The sequence below is a fragment of the Camelus ferus genome, chromosome 5, assembly GCF_009834535.1.
Source record: "Camelus ferus isolate YT-003-E chromosome 5, BCGSAC_Cfer_1.0, whole genome shotgun sequence".
Lineage (NCBI taxonomy): Eukaryota > Metazoa > Chordata > Mammalia > Artiodactyla > Camelidae > Camelus > Camelus ferus.
In genome coordinates this window covers 35,282,076-35,298,378 of record NC_045700.1, presented here as the reverse complement: position 1 = coordinate 35,298,378, position 16,303 = coordinate 35,282,076, and the positions used below count along the sequence as shown (strand labels likewise).

The 16,303-nt window shown below is 37.5% G+C and overlaps 1 protein-coding gene across 18 annotated transcripts in view; it reads right to left on the bottom strand.

Moving 5' to 3' along the window:
* PKP4 (plakophilin 4) overlaps nt 1–16,303 on the bottom strand; it is a 210,093-nt gene that overhangs the window by 66,801 nt on the left and 126,989 nt on the right. For all 18 annotated transcript variants that reach the window (XM_032479493.1, XM_032479498.1, XM_032479500.1 and 15 more), the window contains one exon: nt 6,702–6,736. In XM_032479493.1, coding sequence (XP_032335384.1) covers nt 6,702–6,736 — 35 coding nt within the window. The remainder of the gene's footprint in view (nt 1–6,701; nt 6,737–16,303) is intronic.

Here is a 16,303-nt window from a genome sequence, read left to right as displayed (position 1 = left end):
GGGAGGATAAACTTTAATTCTTCTCTTTAATTACTAGTAATTAAACTGATTTAATTATGAGTAAGGCAGTAGTTCACACACTGCAGAGTGGAATCACCTAGGGGTCTTTAAAGATTATTGATTTCTGGTTTGTGCCCCAGACTTTTGGATTTAACTGTATGTGGGGGAGGCCTGGGAATAAAATTTTAACAGCTCCACAGGCAATTTTAATGTGCAGCAAAGTTTGGGAACCTCTGGAGTGAGGTGTTGAAGTGAGGCACCCAAATTGCCTCCAGTGGTGATAAAGAGTTTGGTTTTTGCTTATTTTGGCAGTGGTCATTGCATTTTTGTTGACAAAAAAATGTATCTGATCATTTTGAGGCAGATAAGAAGAAAGAAAGCAAAGCTGACAGGAAACATGACAATTTTATTAAATTCCAAGATCAGGCTGATCTCCAGTTTCCATAAGAATTAAATAATATAATGGTCAGTGGTATGCTGAAGTCGTCATGCAATATTCCCATTTAATGAATATTTAATAATTATTTTTTAAATAACTTTATTAATCTGTCCATAAAGCTTACGATACAGGGAAATTAGAAACAATTTTTTAAAAGCCTAATAACTTCTTAAAGTTTTAAACATTCATGAAGATTTATACTTCACATGTCACTATCCACTGTTAACACAGGAAGCACAGACAAGCATAACAGTTGGTACAGGTAGGGATACATACTATTGGGACCCTGAGAGTTGGCATGAAGATTATCTTAAACTATAGATACTGGAGATTCAGCAGATACAGAAAGAACTCCTTCTGGAGCTTCCCTTATTTCATGAAAAGCAGAAACTTCTGGGAGTGAGGCTGCCATGGATCCCTTCTGGGGGAGTTTTATGGAATGAAGGGGAGAAAAAAAAAACAACACAGAGACCACTCACACCTGGGTAAACAAATGTCATCACAAACTCTCGGCTCCTGTTTGCTCCCCAGAAACCCATGTGTTCTTCCTACAGAAGCCTGTCTGCCTGCCTCCTCTCCTCTATTTAGGTACATAATCCCCAACCTTAGCCATCTGGGGAGCTACTCCTTTGGTGAGCTCCAGATGTATATGAATAATTGTTTTTTTCCTCCTATTAATCTGTCTATTGTCAGTTAAATTCCAGTGACATAATCTAAGAGGATAGAGGAAAAGTCTTCCCATGTCCCACATGCTTTTGCTAAACATTTTTGGTGGGCAATCTGACACTAATGCCAAAATAAAAATGTACACACTTTTGCCCAGGCAGTCTCCTGTAAAAAATGTAATTGACAGAGACACTCAGACAGATGTGTAGAGAAAATTTTTACCATTGTTTGTTAAAGTGCAAAATTGAAAAAAAAAAAGTTCACTAATAAGGGACTGGTTACTGAATTTTCTAAACAACAGACAGCCACTGAAAAGGAGGCAGATCTTTGTATATTGATACAGAAACACGTGCATGGTTTTACTATATTGTTAAGGAAAAAAACTAAGTCATAGAACAATGTATAATATATCCTCATTGTATTAAATACAAAACAAAACAAATGCAAATGTGTGTGGATATTTTACACACATACACACACAATCTCACACACTAATTTACCAGTTTGGTGCATCTTATTTCAGATTTTCTTCTACATTGTTGTGTATGGGGGAGCAGCAGGGACCATGGCCATGGTATGGGGAGATGTGGAAATGAAGAAAAATTTTACCTTTCACTTCAAATTCTTCTAGACAATTTTTTCTTTTAAATAAGCATGTCTTACTTTTGTAATAAAATCTTAAAAGTGTAATAAAACATCAAAAAGTTAAGCGAACTTTTATAGAGGTGATCACGAAGCTATGTTGCTAAAGGCCCAAAAAGGCTGATTTTAATGGAAATTTGTACTCCTCCAGGTATTCAGAAGAATAGAAATAAAATTCTGTCATTTGTAGGGTTTACAGCCATAATAAATCATAACATTCAAAATTCTCAGTAAAATAATAGTCCTTTATACATGATTGCTAATCTAGCATCCTATTTATGAATATGTATAATATAACTTCCTATTGTATCTCCTTTATAAATTCAGTACATTTCTACTGAGGCATAAAGTTTTCCCATTTAAGTTTGCGTCTTATCTCATGATGTGCTGATGCTTTTTTGTGTTGTAAATTACTTGCTCCAGACGGAGAAAAAAAGAAAGATAAATTGACTTAGGGCTAGTCTCTCGTTTATCTTTTATCCTCAGTATTTGTGTTTATTTGTTTTTAAAACCCATCCCAGTGGAAGAAACTCGTGCTCATACATTTTAGAAACAAAACTTAAATATATAAAGAAAATTTAAAACTTAACTTTTATAAAGCCTTAAGTTTAGTAGTATGTTAATAACTCACATCCGTGTATACCACACAGTGATGAGTGGCATGGAGAGCACGTTAAAATTATGGCATTATCACACATTCCACTATAAATACATGTGGCACTGCTAAATTAAATAATCTGATCAGCTTAAAGTTTCTACTTTTCCACCATCTTTTTCCTTTCCTTTCACCTTTGTTGTCAAACATCAAATATTTGAATTGCATGGACTCATTAATATTTTCTCTCCTACTTATTGTGAAAGACTCACCCAAGTCTGCTAATCCCTTAGTGCCTTCTGGGTCAACCAGAAATTTTATGCTCCTATGTCTTTTGCTAACTTGTTCTTTACTAGCGACTCCAATCCTTTGGCCTCTTCAGTTTGATCAGGAGTAGTAACTCCCAATCACCTACTCAACATACATTAATATCTATTTCTGCAACTGTTTCTTGAGTACTTTCTTCAGATCAAAGTGAGCCTGATTCTCTGATCTGGTGGGAAAAGACACAGCACTCCAGCTCTGTAGAAGGTTCCTGGTCCTAATCTGTAGGAAAGAGGAGGGGAGGAATGGAGTCTCTCACTGATGCCACTCCCCCACCTCATGTTACACAGAAGCACTAAAACTGGCAACCATCTAGACTGGTAATTCTTCCCCCCAAACAGAAAAACTGAAATTGTGATTTGTGGCAAAATTCACTTGACAGGATGTGGCTGGAGGATTTAAGTAACAAGCCATGATCACTTTGACAAAAGGACTCAATTTATGGCTTCAACAGCTTCATCCTCGTGGGTAGCGTACACTGTGTATGGTTATTATTATTATTATTTAGGACTGAACTGGTGTGCTTTTTCTTGAAAGAGAAAGTTCAAGATTTTTTTCTTTAAAAGATATCCTCCATAATATGGTCCATCTTGAAGAAGTATAATTACATGTACATACATTTGCATTCTCACTTTCCTCAGGTCTTTACTTATTATTCTAATATATATTTTCTGTGATTCTGGAGTTTACTTTTCGATTTTATCATATTCTTAAAAGCTACCTCAAATTTTGGTGAAACATAAGAGATTGTACAACTCCATATACTGGTAAGAGATATGAAGACGTGAACCATGGAAAAATGGCAGGCTAACAACAGAGGAAACAGAAAAAAACACTAAGACAACATTCCCCCTTCACTCCTTTTTAGCAGAATATACATAAAAACACACACAAAACCCAAGGTCATGGGAAATGCAAGGCTAAGGAAAACACAATGCCCAAACAGAAAATGATAAATTCCCCTCTTCATAAAAGACAAGAGGATGTGCACTTGTGTTTTTAGAGAGTAGGTATGTAATGATGGTAAGCTAGAAAATACAGAATAATGAAGAGAGAAGGCAACAAAAGGGCAAGATAATAACAGAGCATAAATGCTTCCAAACAACTTTATTATATCCAAGGAAGCTTCTCCTTAAGACACTTTCCCAATCAGCCAAGGAAGATAAAAATGTTCTCAAGAATGGATGGTTCTTCCCCATGCTTTGGGAAGTTACCTCTTTGAGTGTCCAAGGCTTTGGCTTTTTCTTTCCAATAGCCTATGATCCCTGGTACAAGTTAAAAATCAACCAACCAACCAATCAAAAAACAAGGAAGCTGATTCTCCCAAACTGAATCATAAACAGAAATCTTCTCCTCATAGGGCATCGAGCTCTTTCTTAGAAAGTAACTCTGCAGTAAGTTAGCTATTTAAAAACAAATTCAGCAGTTGGTCTCAATTTCTGGCATTTCAACAGAATATAACATCCTGAAAACACCTGAGTAGGCAGGGATCTCTCCCAGGTAGAGATCAAACCACTGCCTTGCTAACAAGCCCTATTGCTGAAAAGCTTTTCAAGTCAAATTTGTAATACAAAATAAGGAAGGGGAGAGTAGAGAAAGTGTCTTCAAGTAAATGTTAAAGAAGAATGAGGAACAATAACAGACCTTCAATTCTAAACCCTTTCATGTAATCTTTCTTTTTAAAGGAAACCAAGACAATCGAATAAAGTTGTTTTTTTTTTTTTCGGTCAAGACCTAGCCTAGGACAAAATAGACCAAAGACCTTTTCAATATTTTTTATATTTAATCCACCCCTACCTCATTCTGGGTAGGACCACTAAATTCTAAAAACAAGATTATTTTCAAATTATATCCGCTATCTCTGCATGCAAAGTGGTAAAGAGAAGACAAAGTTAAACTTTATAGTAGAAGTAGAAGCGAAACTGTCATTTTATCCTGTTTACTTACAATCAGACTTCTAAAGGGCATCTGTAACTGCTTAGAAAAAGGAACAGGAAACAAACCAGATTTGTCTCTTTCATTCCTATGATCAAACTTCAATTTTCTACCATTATCATTATAGCTCATTGCCATGGTTACAACTTAAATGCCTTAAGTATGGCTGAAAAGTAGGGAAATTTAAGAAAACACACAAGAAACATTAATATAGTTAAAATAATAGAAAGTGGAGTAACTATTACTTGTATTTGCTGTGTTTGAAGATTAGTATACTTTCCCCTCCCTGCAAAAGGCAGGTAAATGTAACACCTCCCAGGTTCGAATATGAATTTGGGCAAGAGTACTCTCTGACCAAAGTGAGGGGCGAAATATAGTTATTAGGTGTGAATTATGAATGTAGCCGTGGTGAGGACAGATGAATACTGGAGTTGTATTTCCCTAAGACTAAAGTATTTGAGGCACTATTTTGGAATATATATAAAAATATGAGTATACAGTGTTCATACATTAAATGAAATACATGAATATAATATTTTATCTATAATATTTTATTTATCTATCTATATTTTATGCATTAGTAAGTCATGAAGACGGCAGTCAAATGACTAAAGTTGAATAAATGCACTGGGGGGTGGGGGAGGTAGAAGGGACACCAAGAGCCCAGATACTCATTCCCTGTGATGTGTCTTCATCATTTAAGTTCGTTCTCTCTAGGTATAAATAGATACCATCATACAATGTGCCTGCCTGGCTTTTGGCAGTAAAAACCCACAACTTCTAGTGGCTCCCCATGACCTGCAGGAGAGCTCAAAGTCCCTGGTATTTACAGATCTCTTTAATTTGACCCAGTGTGGCTGTCTAAACTTCGCACATCTTATCTCTTCCCAAACCAGTTTTAAATGTTCCCACAAGACATTTCTGTCACCTCCTCTGCTGCCCAATGACAACACCCTTGCTACCTGTCAAGCCCCAGGCTACAGGCTCATCTTCTCTGCAAAACTATCTCAGAAGTGGATTGTCCATTTATAACAATGTTTCCCACACAATACTTACTTGGCAGTTAACCACATATTCCTTCATGGCATGTCTTTCCTTGTATTAAACTGCTGCTTGTAAGTCTTATTGTTAAGCAGCTTTTCACATGCCTCTGCCTAATCTATGGTTTGAGTAAAATACTACAGTTCTTGGGAACAGCTTCTTTATAAAATAGCAGAGGGCCTCGTTTGCACTATGAGTAACACCAGGTACCTGGTAACATCTTGGTACCGGTTCAGGTAAACTCAGATGCCAGGCATTTGGTGATTTGAGTTTTACTCCATTCAAGCCTTATTTAAAAATTGCCAAAGTATTTCAATTTCAAGGCCTATTCCAGCACTTATACATTGCTGGCACTGTCCTTTACGGGACAGTGAGGGGCACGGGAGGTGAGGGGCACGTGTATGTCGTGTCCATCACTGTCTGGCCAGCAACGTGGACAGTACTTGGTCTATGATGTGGCTGCTCAGCGAACTTTAATGAATGAGGACTAAGTATGAAGACATCAAATATCCGTAAAAATGGCAGGCACTGTCTTTAATGTAATTCATCCTTTAAAGGAGGTGAATTTAGGGTAAAAAGATAAATTGCATGAGAAACTTCCAGACTGTATTAGAAGATACCAGATAATCCACACTTGGATACATAAAGAAAATGAACACTTCAGGCAACTCTTGAGTGTGAGAAACACTGTGAAACGAAAGACCTTGACTTACACAACTGATTAGCCAACTTGCCCAGATTATATAAAAACCTTTGTGAGGGCATCCCTGTGCTTCTTAACAATAAAAAAAAATTCAGATATTGAGGTAATAATAAAAATGTTAACGTCCAATGCTTTAACTTCTCTACAGCTGATGTATACAAATCTACTCAAGTACTTAAAGAAAAATCAAGTGTATTAAGAAGTACTACTTCAAAGCAAAGTATCTCGATATTGTCACTATTAAAGGTTTTGCCTGGCTGGTTTCACCACGAGGTAGTGAATTAAGAAAGCAGGCTTTTTTTTTTTGGTCTGTGCAAAACATAAGAAAGATTTTTTATATGATTCAAAACTCGTACCTGTTGATCTCCAAGGAAATGACTTCTCAGTTGAGCTAGAGAAAAAGAAGGAAAAAAAGGTAACGTTTACATCCTTTGTCATAAAACTTAACTGTGGATCTGTTTTGCATATAAACATTTAATTTTCATATTTAATTATATTAAAGTATAAAAACCACAAATGAAATTTAAAATTACTGTTCTAAGTTAATTTTTAGATAGTATTTAAGCTTCCACATCAATCTGGGACAAAACTGTATTACTACTTGGAAATTAATGCAAGTTATAAAGTGACATATGATTCTCGTTGGCTAAGATAAATAGAACACACAACTAACTGTGACATGGTGCTTTATGTGGGAAAATTAATATGAAAACTACATACAGATGAAAACAACATATTTATTATACATTGTACAACATATACACTGAAAAGAACCTAAAAGGCTGTCAAGAAGTTCATTCAATTTACTCATCTTCAAAAGAAGCCGTAGACGCTATAATACACATGTACATTAACGGGTTTAGTTTGAATAGGATGTTACCTTATCAAATTCAAATATCATAAGACTTTATATCAAAGTATAAGGTTTTACAAGCCAGGAGAAAATTTTAACTACATATTTTTCTTCATTTACAGAGTACTAATTAAATAAATTTGTGCATAAAAACATACCTGTACCTTCCTGCTCCCCCTCAAAAAATACAAGAAATACAAGATAGCATCATGCTGAGGGGACAGTGTGGTAGACACAGGAACAAGAGGCTGGATTATTAAGTATTTGTTAAATACTAGAGTAAGTACCTCACATGTATTATCTCCTTTATATTATTCGCAACAACCTTATGACAGATATATTATTATCGTCTTTATTGTACAGATTAAAAAACTGGCCAAAGCCTTTTATGCTAGTAACTGGAAGAGCTGGGATTCAAACCTAGGATGGTTTGATTTCAAAGCCAGGGCTTCTCCCCACTGTGCTATATGGTAGAACAGCTTGTGATCCCATTTTTGCACCAAGTACACACACTTATACACATATACACATACACACACACAATATCCCCAGGAAGAAGTGGAGAAAAACAAAAACCAAAGTGCTACCAGCTATTTCTGTGGAGTACAACTAATAGGATTTTTTTTCTTTTCAAACATCTGTACTTGTTTTTTTTTTTTTTTTGGAAATCAAAACAAACCACATATTGAACATATTGAAGTATTTTGGGAGTGTTCATTCAATTTAAGGAAAAGGTATGTGACTTTGGGCTTAGAAACACTGTAAATTAAAGAAAGGAACAATCCTCTCAGTGCTGTAGTTGTCAGATTTTAACTTCTTGTTAACCCATTGATATTTTCCAAGTCAGTGAGTGGTTAATTAAATTCTGACTGCTTAAAAACTCCAGGTTCAGTAGGAGCTCCCAAACTTTCAATTTTGTCTGTGATTTGCCTCTTTGTCACCAGAGGCACATCAGTTCACATTCCGGGACCTTGAAGGGGCTTGAGCTGCAAGCAGGGGGCAGGCTCCCGTGAATGGAGTCAATCAGTTAATGCTCATCCTCAGCACCCAGTGAGGTGATGTTCTTTACCTGATGTACCCCCAACTGGTTTCAAAATGACTGACTGAGGGGGGAGGAAAAAGATGAAAATTTGGTCAAATATCAACAAGGGCGCCTTTGTCTTGCTCCTGAAGGTATGCAGTCACATTCTTGTGACTTCAAAAGGGGTCTCCTGGACTGAATTTCTGTTTCTCTTGAATATGTTTTTATTATTTAGTTCTATTACCTCAGTTAATTTTCTAAGCACCGAGGGATTACCCAACTGTGTTCCTATCAACATGTTCATATTTTTGGTCAATATTAAAATACATGGTAAACCAAACTGCCAACCAGAAATATTTAATATACCTCAGGTTTGTTGGGAAGGATAAAGTCTATTATCTTCTGAGTTTGAAATTTACATAAACCTTAATGAAATACCGTTACAAGATTATTTACTCTTGAAATTATAGATCACAGAATACAATTCATGTTAAGTGCTCAAACTGAGTGAGGGCTGCAGCTGTTGTGTCCAACTCTCTAGGTCAAGTGCCCAACATATAGCTTGGCACACAGAGGATGCTTAATATATCTTGTTGTAACACAAATTGTGAAAAAGCAACACTGAGTTCTTTACTGTTTTGAAGATCAGCTGTATGTTAATTATTACTTACTACTTTGTTCAAACAGGTCAAATCATTCTCCGCCCACTCTAGGTAGGAAATTCCAGTAGCCTCATTGTATAACAATCAGGCAAACAGCATTTTGGCTATTGAAAAGACCTTCAGTCATCACAACACAATAAGGCATTCCTAGTTGAAAGCAAAGGGAAGCCTCAGTTAAAATTATTTTTCCCTACTCTATTGCAGGCGAACAATAAAAATCACCGGGAAAACAAGTTAATACTGAGCACTAAAAAGAAGCAACAAATTCCATGGTATATTTTAAAGACTATATATTCAGCCCAATTACCTTCACACTCATCCCACAATTCTGTGTAATAACTGGTCATTATATGTTATTCAGAACAGTCTATTTCCTTTTGAACCACTTACTTTATATGATTCTCAAACTGTTCACCACTCTGGGATTCAGGGAGCAGACAGTAAATACATGCAGTTTGGAAAAGCTGTTTTAAGTCACTGAATGTTTTAAGTCACTTTTATTGGAACAATAAAATGAGAGGCAGCTCCACGTTAGACACGGGCATATTCCGTCTTCCCTCTCTCCCTCCAACCCTCTACTCCTAGAAAACACCGCCCCAACTTTCACTGAATGTCTACAACGTGTCCACAGGTCCTGTGCCCACGACTGGCTCCATCCCATCCACTTTCATGTCCCACCCGAAGATGCTTCCACTGGAATATGAAACATTTAAAAATACAAGAATGGAAAATCATCCATAACTCTGTTTCAGTGGGAAGATGCACTCACAATTTCCAATAACTTAATTATCAACAACCTTCTAGAATGAAATCCATTCATCAATTTGGGACTGTCTGATTAGACAGTGAACAATTAAAAGCAAGTTCACTAGCAAATTAATAAATCAAGGCAATTCATTTTAATGTGAAAGACATTAGTTTTGTTTTAAGGAAGATATCAGGCCTTCATCATAATAGTACATCAAAAATGCAGTAAAATCATTGTAAAATTCTATTCACTTAAGAAATTACATTCTTTTTCATGCACAGACGTAAATGGAGGCAAAAATATCTTTGTTGAATAGTTATGACTGTCTTTGAAATATCCTTATTTTGATATTTTCCCATATTATGAGTGAGAAAACTAGCCAGTTCACACTCCTCTGCAGCCAGGGAGCCGGCCAGTGACCAAGGGTCTCCCAGAAGGCAGATGAGGGGTGACAGTGGCATAGAGGGGGACATTTGTGGGAGACCCGGCAGTGGCAGCCGGCACTGTTCCTGGAGACCCCTACTCAGAATGTGGCTCTCTGACCTTCCTAGAGATTTTGCAAGTTGATACCAAAAAGCTTCTGATAAGTTCCTTTTCTGCTTACACAAGTCAGAGAGGATTCTGTTTGTAGTTAAAGTCCTGACTGATGTTTTATGACCGAAAACAAATATAAACAGGCCTTCTGAAAAAAGCTAAAACCTCACTCCTTAACTCTTTCTTGGGGGGAAGGTGGGATTAGGTTTATTTATTTATTTGTAATTGCACTTATTTATTTATTTATTTATTTGAGGTACTGGGGACCACTAAGCTATATGCTCCCCACCCTCACTCCTTAACTCTTGACCCGTATTTCCAAGTGCATACTGGATAGAACACATTTTGTACTCAACACGCTGAAACTCTTTTTTTCCCCAAATGACCTCCCATTTAATCTTTACCACTGAGTCACTCAATTTGAAGAACATGGAGATATTTTATTGTCTACCCCACCGCCCCCCACACTAGTGTGTAAGCTCCATGAGGGCAGGAAAGTCTGTCTTATTCACAGAGACACCCCCAGAAACCACACAGTATCTGGCATGTGGCAGTCACTCAAAACACACCTTCTGGATTCATCCTGATGACCAAGGACATAGCTCAGGCCTTCGTCTTCTCAGCGTCTTCTGGCTGAATTAATCCTTCAGTCCCTCTCCTAACTTGTCTGCCTGGCTTTGAGTTCTCATCCCTTCAGGCTCCCTCCCAGGCTGCTGTTACAGTGATGCTTCAAACACTCAGAGCTGAAAATCATTCTCCTGATGCTAACGCCCAACAGATCCACACAGAGTAAGTTTCCAGCACCTTCAGTAGTAAGGCACAGGTTCAAACATCTCAGTATGGCACAGAAGGCCCTCCACCACCTGGCTCCTCCTGGCTCACCCTTTCCCACACAAACCTACATTCAAGGCACTTCTAATTACTCGCAGTTTCCTCACATACCAGGCTGTTTCACGCTTCCAGTGCTATTTTGAGGGGAGAACGTGTAGGAACACAGTATGGAAACTCAGAATTACACAAATCCCAGAAAGGTCTATGTGGCACCATGTTAACAATACAGATGGTATATATCCATGAAATGGAATACTCTAACAGTGTTTACCTTCACTTTCTGTCACTTAATAATAGGAGTATCTTTCAAAAATAGTCTACTTAATCAAGTCAGTACTCAAACTCCTCCTGATTCTACTGTGTCTGATGTGCTCCAGTCTGCTTTAGCGGACGGCAGGAGGGAAACAGCAGGCGAGGCGCAGTGGAGAATCTTGATGGAGCTACGTGGTAACTTCACCATGTCATTTCCCTTACCTTCTCCTGGTCTAGATGGGGCTCTTTCTATCACTAGTAAGTCCAGGTTACTGTCATTATTCCACTTTGTTTTATTTTTAATAAAATCACTGTGTTAAGAAATTCTATACACACATATATGTACACACATACACACACGTGTATATAGATATAGAAACCTTAATAGTTAAAAAAATTAAGCATGGTCAATAGCAAACTGAATTTCACTTAGTATTAATGGACAGGTATCACTGAAACAAAGTATTCTAGAAACTTTTATTTATGAATAGAGCATGAACACTTACCACTGTCTAGACTACACACCCTGTACAGTGTTCTCTCTGATGAACATCAATCATCCTTCAAGAATTAGCTTGATGAAAGTTGATCACTTCTTCCTTTCTGTCAAGAATGGATCCAATAATCTATCTCGATTTTTGTTTTTCATATGACTGTAACTACAGTTATTTGTTTACCTGTTTCCACTACCAGACTATAGCCTTCTTGGGGGTAAAGGCAGCGTCTCAATTCTATCTGCGTCCAACCAGCACTGAGCAGGATGCTAAGTAAATGATAGCTGAACTTAACTGTGGGTTGTTCTTTATTAAGGCTAATCCTACGTTATTTTATAAACTGTTTCAATCATTCTATGAAGGAGTCAGATTCCCCACCTTGTTTTTAGCTCTTTGAACATTTTATAGAAAAGATGTTTATTGTACATATTACATGACTCCATTCAAAAAATATGTGTTGATCAACCACTGAGTGCCAGACAGTGTTAGAGGCTGGCATATAATGGGGAGAAGAGGCAAAGTGCTCACAGTTGTCTTGCAATTACTCATTACACTGTGTGAACCCCCCCCCCATTGGATCACGTGTCCTTCCATGGCAAGAAGATGTCAAGAAACTTTTGAAAGTTTGATCTGAAAGCCAGAAGCCTGTAAGAGAGTACTCGCTCTGCTGGATCCAGCAGTGTTGTGACTGAAAAGCATTCAAGACTCTCTAGCAACCCAAAACAGCTGTTTTCCAAAACAAAACACAAGACCAAGCTCTCCTACTCTCCTATTAAATTGGTATTGGGACAACCCAGGTGGAATTTGGAACCGCAGCCTCTGGGGGAAGAAGTACTCAGCAATATGAAATGTATTGTTATATTCTAGAGTTTGCTTCAACTCCTACAGCTCAAAAATTGTGAAGTGCTAGGAATCAGCCAGTTGAGAGACCATCAACATCACAGTCATACACGTGCAAGTACACCTGACATATCATGTCTCCCCTTTGTATGATGACAGTCTCTTCCAGTGGTTGTTTAAACCACTCCAATTTAGTAGCATTACATAATCTACGTATTTTCACTGTTACAGCATAGTGTTTCATAATTTGTTAAATGATTCTTAGGTGATCTTCCTTTCCTGAACAGAAGTAATTAACAGATGAATTCTCATTGATTATATGTGCATTAGTCTTATTAATATTTTTAAAGATGCATTGGTACTTTGCTGGTCTGACTTTTTACTCTTGATCTTCTCATTAGTTTTGCTAGTTTGAGCTCTGATCATAAGTTCTGAGTTACACACAAAAGTTCTGGTATTTCTTCTGCACATGTTAACTCTTGAATTCAAGAACAACCACATGCTTATAGATGAAATCTCAGTAACTTAAAGAAATAGCAAACTACATTTTCCCCCTTCTCTACAAATTCATTACTGTCTTATTTTCAATTTGTGGTTGCCTCAGTTTAAAAATTACCTTTCAACATCTCCATCTGTTATTGGTGGGCTTTATTATTCTACTAATTGAAGTTATTCCATTAGCAAAGGTGTAGGTATTCTGGACTCTAAATCCATTGGGAGAAAACTTCTGACAACTCTTTTGTTAAAATTTCCTTTGTAACCCATTGCTCTAATATTGATAAATCAGCTTTTAAAATTGATTACAAGGTCCATCTCTTAGCTAAAAAAGAAAAAGGAACATTGGTTTGTTTGGGTTTTTATTTTGAGGCAATTAAGTCATATCAAAATTACCTAACACCTTGTTATCCTCTAGGTATTACAAATTGCTTTTTAATGAACTGCTTCAGAATCTTCTTCCATATGAAAGCTGGGCTCCACAGCTGCCAGTCACTCTAGATTCCCTCTTATGCACCTAGGATTTTCTCCACCAGGAATCTGGCAAAATAATTATTAATGATTCTCAAGTTTTAGTCTCTTTTTGGAGTGCTACCAGATAAATTAAAATAAAAATTCCCTTAGCTGACTAGTCCATTCTACCTAACACTTAAATTTCTACATCTTCATTAATTATAATTAAATCTTCAATTATGATACAGCAATAACATTATACAAATCAAATAAGACTTAAAGTATGGTATCTAGTATTGCTATGACGTCCCTTTTAATTAGTACACTGAGCACTTTGTTCAGTTTCTCTTAATGCGTTTGTAAAATATTCCATTAGTTTTTTGTGAGTTCTCAGCTAGGGAAAGTTCATTCTGGGCCTTACTGTTCTTGAGTGCTCTTGAATTTATGCTTGAGAAGGCCATTTTTTGAAGATAAAACTTGTGGAAGCTGCAGATCTTAAAACATTCACCATGTAAGCAGGTCAAATTTCCCCTCAACCTGACCTCAACAAGACTGCCCTTGAGCTCATTTTATACTCATCATCAGCATGGTGAGAAGTGGGGTCTAGCAGCCTGAGATGGAATCGAGGGCTCTCTAATGCCATAAACCATTTTCTGATGTTTCAGGAACTCAGACCACCTTCTAGTAGGTAACTGTTAGGTTAAAACTAGTTTTGTTTTTCCTGTGTTTGAGAAACAAGGACCTGATCTCTCACTTTCAGTTAGATAAGAATTTAGAGGGGGAGAGTGGTAGAGCACATGCTTACCATGCACAAGGTCCTGGGTTCAGTCCCCTCTACCTCCTCTAAAAAAAGTAAATAAATAAATAAACCTAACTACCTCCCCCTCAACAACAACAAAACCCTAAAAAAAAAAAAAAAGATAAGAATTAACCAGGAAATAAATCCTTTACATTAAAGAGAGATCTGACCTCTGTCTTACTGCCAGAACTAGGGCAATTAGACAAAAATTAGACAATACATCACGATTATTCTTCCCAGGCCAAGTATGGATAGCTATTTTCCCACGCAGCTATTTCAGTAAGGCAGAGACAAGAAGGCAAACATGTAGAACAGACAGTGAAGGTAACTGCTTTGCCCGGCTGGGGCAGAGGAGAGCAGCTGGAAGGCAGACAGCTATCCCCACCCACCACATTAGCATCCCTAAGGGGCTCTGAGAACGCCAGTCTGAAAAAGCACTAGCCTACAGACTATAAGGATATCTTGGCAGTAACACTCAGAAAGCAATCCTTTGTAGTACTCAGCTACATTTTGGGGAGCCTCTCCCAAATCTACTTATTGTCTATTCACAATTAATCTCAACAAAACCAAAACCAAAAGCTCTTCATTCAAATTCGCAATTTTTCAAGACTGAGGCTCCCTTCTGTGTTCTCTTTATCATGCTAGCAGACCACAGAACATTTTCTATTGGATGGAGATTGATTTCCTTCCTACCAAAGGGCCACTGGATATCAGCAGTCAGGAAAAGTGAAACCATGACAACATGCTCATAATTGTAGTTTACTATTCTTTCTGTGTGTTATGGTTTTAAATTGCCCCTGAAATTGGTATATGCGTATAATCAGAACTAAGCAAGGCACAACAAATGAGACAGGGCAAAGGATCTCTTCTTACAATTATTTATATGATTTGACGGTGATACTGAGATTAGGGGAAAGAGAGGGCACTTGAGTTAAAAGTGATGTCCTTAACGTAGGATGCAGCTGCTCCTGACCCATCAGCAACGGGACACGAGCCCGAATCCCCTTCCACTTGTGGGGTAGATTTGTGCCGATCCACCTGTGCCTATGGGGCAAACACCTGGGTGACCAACAGAAGGAGCAGGCATGAGGGCTGCAGGAAGGCAGGTCTGCTGCTCCATGGAACACGGGAACTTACAGTCTGACCCACATATCTCCTCTCAGCAACACTTTACGTGAAAAAACTGGCCATGCTCTCAGAATGTGCCTTTACAATTTCAGTCTTTAAAATGTCTACCTGAGCACGGTGGGGGCCATTTTTGGTCTCATTACCGACTCTATTTGGTTCTTATCCTTGCTTCCTCAATTCTTCATTCCAGTTTTCCCTCATGCTACTTTACCATATTTTTGGACCCTTTTAACATCTGCTTAAAATGAATTCCAGGAAAAGGTAAGATAAAAAGACATAATATTACAACCAGTCTCTTCAAGAGAAAATTATGGCTTGCTGCACAGCAAAAACATTAAAGGCACAGGGCATACCAAATTAGCCCTTTAAACAACTCCAGCAACTTTCACAGGGACTAGAGGTGAACACATTTCAGAAGATGTTAAATATTCCTTGACAAAAGCATTTTGTGTAAGTGCTCTGCATCTATGAATAAAAGATCCAGAGGACCACAGGGGAAGGGGAAGATCAAAAAGAATGTAGTACTAGACAAAAAGGAGACAAACAGTTCCCTCTGGTGTTTCCATAAATTATACAAGAAGCATGACTTCTGTTTAAGACCACTCCACAACAGGTGTTCCAACCAGTAAAAGCAGAAATCAGAAGAGAAGGTTTTCTAACATTTCAGCTGACATTTGAAAGAGTGAAAGCAACTGAGATGAAAATAGTAAAATGGCTAAAAACACCAAACTCTCTTTCCTAAGTATTCTGCTATAACGAAGGATCCTATTTAGGCAAAGAGTCAAGCTTTGAAATGGATGGGCTACTATGAATTATTTGTGTTGATGGTCTACAAAATGCTACTGTTT